Genomic DNA, 6,241 nt, shown 5'->3' on the forward strand with positions numbered 1-6,241 from the left:
CCTTTGGTGTTGTTATTGGTTCTTTAGCCTTTGGTGTTGTTATTGGTTCTTTAGCCTTTGGTGTTGTTATTGGTTCTTTAGCCTTTGGTGTTGTTATTGGTTCTTTAGCCTTTAGTGTTGTTATTGGTTCTTTAGCCTTTAATGTTGTTATTGGTTCTTTAGCCTTTGGTGTTGTTATTGGTTCTTTTGCCTTTTCTGTTGTCATTGGTTCTTTAGCCTTTGGTTTTGTTATTGGTTCTTTAGCCTTTGTTGTTGTTATTGGTTCTTTAGCCTTTGGTGTTGTTATTGATTCTTTAGCCTTTGGTGTTGTTATTGGTTCTTTAGCCTTTGGTGTTATTATTGGTTCTTTAGCCTTTGGTGTTGTTATTGGTTCTTTAGCCTTTGGTGTTGTTATTTGTTCTTTAGCCTTTGGTGTTGTTATTGGTTCTTTAGCCTTTGGTGTTGTTATTGGTTCTTTAGCCTTTTCTGTTGTTATTGGTTCTTTAGCCTTTGGTGTTGTTATTGGTTCTTTAGCCTTTGGTGTTGTTATTGGTTCTTTACCCTTTGGTGTTGTTATTGGTTCTTTAGCCTTTGGTGTTGTTATTGGTTCTTTAGCCTTTTGTGTTGTTATTGGTTCTTTAGCCTTTGGTGTTGTTATTGGTTCTTTAGCCTTTTGTGTTGTTATTGGTTCTTTAGCCTTTGATGTTGTTATTGGTTCTTTAGCCTTTGGCGTTGTTATTGGTGCTTTAGCCTTTGGTGTTGTTATTGGTTCTTTAGCCTTCGGTGTTGTTATTGGTTCTTTAGCCTTTGGTGTTGTTATTGGTTCTTTAGCCTTTGGTGTTGTTATTGGTTCTTTAGCCTTTGGTGTTGTTATTGGTTCTTTAGCCTTTGGTGTTGTTACTGGTTCTTTAGCCTTTGGTGTTGTTATTGGTTCTTTAGCCTTTGGTGTTGTTATTGGTTCTTTAGCCTTTGGTGTTGTTATTGGTTCTTTAGCCTTTGGTGTTGTTATTGGTTCTTTAGCCTTCGGTGTTGTTATTGGTTCTTTAGCCTTTGGTGTTGTTATTGGTTCTTTAGCCTTTGGTGTTGTTATTGGTTCTTTAGCCTTTTTTGTTGTTATTGGTTCTTTAGCCTTTGGTGTTGTTATTGGTTCTTTAGCCTTTGTTGTTGTTATTGGTTCTTTAGCCTTTGGTGTTGTTATTGGTTCTTTAGCCTTTGGTGTTGTTATTGGTTCTTTAGCCTTTTCTGTTGTTATTGGTTCTTTAGCCTTTGGTGTTGTTATTGGTTCTTTACCCTTTGGTGTTGTTATTGGTTCTTTAGCCTTTGGTGTTGTTATTGGTTCTTTAGCCTTTGGTGTTGTTATTGGTTCTTTAGCCTTTTCTGTTGTTATTGGTTCTTTAGCCTTTGGTGTTGTTATTGGTTCTTTAGCCTTTGGTGTTGTTATTGGTTCTTTAGCCTTTGGTGTTGTTAGTGGTTCTTTAGCCTTTGGTGTTGTTATTGTTTCTTTAGCCTTTGGTGTTGTTATTGGTTCTTTAGCCTTTGGTGTTGTTATTGGTTCTTTAGCCTTTGGTGTTGTTATTGGTTCTTTAGCCTTTGGTGTTGTTATTGGTTCTTTAGCCTTCGGTGTTGTTATTGGTTCTTTAGCCTTCGGTGTTGTTATTGGTTCTTTAGCCTTTGGTGTTGTTATTGGTTCTTTAGCCTTTGGCGTTGTTATTGGTTCTTTAGCCTTTGGCGTTGTTATTGGTTCTTTAGCCTTTGGTGTTGTTATTGGTTCTTTAGCCTTTGGTGTTGTTATTGGTTCTTTAGCCTTGGTGTTGTTACTGGTTCTTAGCTTTGGTGTTGTTATTGGTTCTTTAGCCTTTGGTGTTGTTATTGGTGTTGTTGTATTGGTTCTTTAGCCTTTGGTGTTGTTATGGTTCTTTAGCCTTGGTGTTGTTATTGGTTCTTTAGCCTTCGGTGTTGTTATTGGTTCTTTAGCCTTTGGTGTTGTTATGGTTCTTTAGCCTTTGGTGTTGTTATTGGTTCTTTAGCCTTTTCTGTTGTTATTGGTTCTTTAGCCTTTGGTGTTGTTATTGGTTTTTTAGCCTTTGGTGTTGTTATTGGTTCTTTAGCCTTTGGTGTTGTTATTGGTTCTTTAGCCTTTGGTGTTGTTATTGGTTCTTTAGCCTTTGGTGTTGTTATTGGTTCTTTAGCCTTTTCTGTTGTTATTGGTTCTTTAGCCTTTGGTGTTGTTATTGGTTCTTTAGCCTTCGGTGTTGTTATTGGTTCTTTAGCCTTTGGTGTTGTTATTGTTTCTTTAGCCTTTGGTGTTGTTATTGGTTCTTTAGCCTTTGGTGTTGTTATTGGTTCTTTAGCCTTTTGTGTTGTTATTGGTTCTTTAGCCTTTGGTGTTGTTATTGGTTCTTTAGCCTTCGGTGTTGTTATTGGTTCTTTAGCCTTTGGTGTTGTTATTGGTTCTTTAGCCTTCGTGTTGTTATTGGTTCTTTAGCCTTTGGTGTTGTTATTGGTTCTTTAGCCTTTGGTGTTGTTATTGGTTCTTTAGCCTTTGGTGTTGTTATTGGTTCTTTAGCCTTTTGTGTTGTTATTGGTTCTTTAGCCTTTGGTGTTGTTATTGGTTCTTTAGCCTTCGGTGTTGTTATTGGTTCTTTAGCCTTTGGTGTTGTTATTGGTTCTTTAGCCTTTGGTGTTATTATTGGTTCTTTAGCCTTTGGCGTTGTTATTGGTTCTTTAGCCTTTGGTGTTGTTATTTGTTCTTTAGCCTTTGGTGTTGTTATTGGTTCTTTAGCCTTTGGTGTTGTTATTGGTTCTTTAGCCTTTTCTGTTGTTATTGGTTCTTTAGCCTTTGGTGTTGTTATTGGTTCTTTAGCCTTTGGTGTTGTTATTGGTTCTTTACCCTTTGGTGTTGTTATTGGTTCTTTAGCCTTTTGTGTTGTTATTGGTTCTTTAGCCTTTGGTGTTGTTATTGGTTCTTTAGCCTTTTCTGTTGTTATTGGTTCTTTAGCCTTTGATGTTGTTATTGGTTCTTTAGCCTTTGGCGTTGTTATTGGTGCTTTAGCCTTTGGTGTTGTTATTGGTTCTTTAGCCTTCGGTGTTGTTATTGGTTCTTTAGCCTTTGGTGTTGTTATTGGTTCTTTAGACTTTTCTGTTGTTATTGGTTCTTTAGCCTTTGGTGTTGTTATTGGTTCTTTAGCCTTTGGTGTTGTTACTGGTTCTTTAGCCTTTGGTGTTGTTATTGGTTCTTTAGCATTTGGTGTTGTTATTGGTTCTTTAGCCTTTGGTGTTGTTATTGGTTCTTTAGCCTTTGGTGTTGTTATTGGTTCTTTAGCCTTCGGTGTTGTTATTGGTTCTTTAGCCTTTGGTGTTGTTATTGGTTCTTTAGCCTTTGGTGTTGTTATTGGTTCTTTAGCCTTTGGTGTTGTTATTGGTTCTTTAGCCTTTTTTGTTGTTATTGGTTCTTTAGCCTTTGGTGTTGTTATTGGTTCTTTAGCCTTTGGTGTTGTTATTGGTTCTTTAGCCTTTGGTGTTGTTATTGGTTCTTTAGCCTTTTGTGTTGTTATTGGTTCTTTAGCCTTTGGTGTTGTTATTGGTTCTTTAGCCTTTGGTGTTGTTATTGGTTCTTTAGCCTTTGGTGTTGTTATTGGTTCTTTAGCCTTTGGTGTTGTTATTGGTTCTTTAGCCTTTGGTGTTGTTATTGGTTCTTTAGTTTTCTGTGTTGTTATTGGTTCTTTAGCCTTTGGTGTTGTTATTGGTTCTTTAGCCTTCGTTGTTGTTATTGGTTCTTTAGCCTTTGGTGTTGTTATTGGTTCTTTAGCCTTTGGTGTTGTTATTGGTTCTTTAGTTGTGACTGTTGTTGTTGGTTCTTCAATTGTGACTTTTGTTGTTGGTTCTTCAGTCGTGGCTGTTGTTGTTAATTCTTCAGTCGTGCCTGTTGTTGTTTGTTCTACAGTATCTGTAAAAATATAATGCATGTTACACAATCTGTATTTCTAGAGCGTATCACACGTTTATGTTTTATTGGGAGTGGTAACTCTCACTGATACATTGTTGTGTCGAAATTCACTATAAATCATATGATACTAAGAAATTTAAATTGTCGTTGTATTTGTAGTAGTTGTTGTTGTAGTAGTAGTAGTAGTAGTAGTAGTAGTATTAGTATTAGTATTAGTAGTAGTAGTAGTGGCAGTAGTAGTAGTAGAAGGAGAGGAGGAGGAGGAGGAGGAGGAGTTCATTTCTTTGTTGTTGCCTTTGAAATATGTTATCGTTTTATCCTGTTAAAAGTTACTGTGAAAGAATGTAATACATCTGTTCCAATCTTTGCACTTACTTTCGAAATTCACTTTCGTCTTTTCTCCTATTACACCTGTAATATTATTCATGGTTTCGCGGACAATCTCTACCTGGGGATCTGCACGTTTGAATTCCATAATCAGGTCTGCAATCAGGCTACCGTTTCTGAAATCAAGAAAGATAATCTTTACTAACTGCACGTGCATTTTACGAGAATTTGCAGAACTTTGTGCAATAACAGAAATCACCAGCTGAGATTTTCTCTCAACTCTGTTCATAAAATCCCTCTTGGTTTACCTCTTTATGAATCAGTGCAACGCTGCGTGATCTCCACCCTACATCGTTGAACAGGGCCTCTGCCGCACTTCAGAGAGCTAAGCAAATCCAGTTGAGAATGCAGACAAACCCTTGCCAGAGATTTTTATTGCTAGAGAGCCATACGTATGGCAGTAGAATTCTCTCGTAGATTTTGATTCTTTAAAAAATCGCCTGAAGATTTTGCGCTTTCTCTTCCTTTTATGCAAACTATCAAATTCAGCCTGAACGTCCAGAACATTCACACACGCTTCTACTTCCCTATCACTTGCTGGGGGTCACTTGATTTTCACGACTATGCCAAACATCAATATTTTTTCCAATTGCCCATTCACTTCCCTATAACAGCCTCTAACAACCCGCTTCGTTGCGCACCAACTGTCGACAGTGTGTTCTCATTTGTGAATTCCTTAATTCCCTCCAACATGTGTCCACGAAACTTTCCTTGACCGCTTTTCCATCAGCTCTAATATACTCCCTGCCATCGCTTGCATTTCTCATCTGTTTGCTTCTCCTTATAACAAAGAAAGACTCATCGACACACATGATATTCAGTTTCATTACCCTTCCATATCTGCACATATGTGTCAGCCACAAAATATTCTGTGACATATTGTCGAATAATCGCTGACACCTCTAAAGAAGAAAGTCTATAATACTACGTGTGTGTGTGTGTGTGTGTGTGTGTGTGTGTGTGTGTTTGTGTAATTGAACCGTATATAAAAGAGATATCACCGATAGAACTGACCTTAATTGTGTAACATTATTGCCAAGATATGTGTCCGCCAACTCACTGTTTTCCATAGATTCATCGACCTAAAAACACAAAAATAAAATTCAACATGGCTGAAATGAATGTTGATTATTGTCGCGTTTGCAATATTTGCCATTTTAAGAGAGGCTTTTTTTTGTAAAATATTCTCTGCATTTTGAATGTTGGAAATATTTCTCGAAATGCTAATTGAGTATATTTACTACTTTATTACTTTTATCATACTCTCTACTTGAAGATTACTTTCTTCCTACACCCCTATCCTTTGAGCTCACAATTATGTGTATTTCATGATAACAATTATCATGAAACAATATATAAATTAATATTTTAACAATAAAAATCAAACACAATTCAATTAAAAAATTAAGTAATATTGTTATATAAATACGTTACTTATCTTATCGGAAAACATTTTATAACTGAATCTTAAACGTGAAAATGTGTTAGCGTTTATAAGAAATTAAACTCGTGAAGATGTTTTGTAAAAGGATAGAATAAATTTATTAATGAAAATGAAGAAATATATTTATTAATGAAAATAACGAAAAATATTTAAGCTTCTAGAATCAAAGAATAAGAGAACAACAAATCTATAAATGACTATTTCCTATAAATTTTACAATCCAAATAATTATTACGTAAAATATACATATTATATTTAAATTAATTTATATTACTATGATCAATACATCTTAATAAATTTATATATTCATTTATTTATTAAGAAATATCCATGTTTAAACGTATTCAGATATAGTAATATAACATATAATATCATGCTAATTTATACACTAACACTACTGAATTATATCTTCAATAAATAAGTAACATACAATAAGGTTTTATATAGACGTAAAACCTATTATATAGGTAAGTGAATTTATGTTT

General features: G+C 35.1%; 1 protein-coding gene across 1 annotated transcript in view; it reads right to left on the reverse strand.

Annotated features, from left to right (window-relative positions):
• Positions 1-6,241, reverse strand: part of LOC115229658 — a 54,203-nt gene that overhangs the window by 1,843 nt on the left and 46,119 nt on the right. Inside the window, exons 8-10 of the mRNA XM_029799979.2 lie at positions 5,327-5,394; positions 4,301-4,428; positions 3,822-3,925 (exon numbers count right to left, since the gene is read on the reverse strand). Coding sequence (XP_029655839.2) covers positions 3,822-3,925; positions 4,301-4,428; positions 5,327-5,394 — 300 coding nt within the window. The remainder of the gene's footprint in view (positions 1-3,821; positions 3,926-4,300; positions 4,429-5,326; positions 5,395-6,241) is intronic.

Source organism: Octopus sinensis, unplaced genomic scaffold (assembly GCF_006345805.1).
Source record: "Octopus sinensis unplaced genomic scaffold, ASM634580v1 Contig13452, whole genome shotgun sequence".
Lineage (NCBI taxonomy): Eukaryota > Metazoa > Mollusca > Cephalopoda > Octopoda > Octopodidae > Octopus > Octopus sinensis.